This window comes from Rana temporaria, chromosome 10 (genome assembly GCF_905171775.1).
Source record: "Rana temporaria chromosome 10, aRanTem1.1, whole genome shotgun sequence".
Lineage (NCBI taxonomy): Eukaryota > Metazoa > Chordata > Amphibia > Anura > Ranidae > Rana > Rana temporaria.
Window position 1 is genome coordinate 8,205,097 of NC_053498.1, and position 1,060 is coordinate 8,206,156.

The window sequence follows — 1,060 nt, forward strand, 5'->3', positions numbered from 1 at the left end:
AGGCTAAGCTGTATACCCTGAGGCTGAGCTGTGTACCCTGAGGCTGCGCTATATACCCTGAGGCTGAGCTGTATGCCGTGAGGCTGAGCTATATACCCTGAGGCTGAGCTGTATACCCTGAGGCTGAGCTATTTGCCCTGAGACTGAGCTGTATACCCTAATCTGTGATGTGGAGCTATATATCCTGATCTGTGTTGTGAAGCTATATACCCTGATCTGTGATGTGGAGCTGTATACCCTGATCTGTGATGTGGAGCTGTATAATCTGATCGGTAATGTGGAGCTGGGTCTGGTATGGATTTGGAGGGGAACCCCCCCCCCCCCCAAAAAAAAAAATCTCTTATCCGAGCATGCAGCCCAAAAGGTCAGAAAATGGAGGGGACATATGAGTGGTGCTTTGGGGCATCGGGCTTTTACTGGTATGGATTGGGGGGACCCCCATGTCATTTTTATCCCAATTTTATTTTGCAGACAATGGTTGTTGTTGTTTTTTTTACATTCAGCTGTCAGCTGACACCTCTTCGGTTGTTAAGGACACGACGGCTGGCTTCCTGGATCACTCCTTAGCAACCAGCTATTATACAATGTGTTAAATGAGAAAAAAACATGTAAAAAGCAAAACGCATGAAAACTGCATGCAAAAATGCATCAAAAACGTTGGTTTAAAAATGCAAAATGCGTCCAAGCGCAGCCCGCATATATGTGAACCTAGACTCACTCTACGTTCGTATCTATCTTTATCACTGCCCCCAAATATCTGAAGAGCATTCGGCTAGAAGAGAAAAACGCTTAAGAACATTCGATCTTGCCCCTATTTTCCCAACAGCTGGTTAGTTCGCACAGAACGAATGCACATGCAGTACCACGGGGCGAATAGCTTTGCGTTTTTTGCATCAATGTCACTTTAAATAATAACTTGCGTTGAGGTATCATTATGTCACTTGTTGTTTTCTATGTTGGTGTACACAAGGTCTGATTCTTCTCTCCTCCTCCTCCTCTTCCTCACACAGAACACCAGGGTGACGATTAGCAGAATTAGCAGGGAGCTTACTAAGAGCAA

General features: G+C 45.1%; 1 protein-coding gene across 1 annotated transcript in view; it reads right to left on the reverse strand.

Moving 5' to 3' along the window:
• Positions 1-688: 688 nt before the first annotated feature.
• LOC120915967 overlaps positions 689-1,060 on the reverse strand; it is a 6,977-nt gene continuing 6,605 nt past the window's right edge. Inside the window, exon 3 of the mRNA XM_040326809.1 lies at positions 689-1,060. This exon is cut by the window's right edge and continues 50 nt beyond it. Coding sequence (XP_040182743.1) covers positions 938-1,060 — 123 coding nt within the window. The 3' untranslated portion in view covers positions 689-937.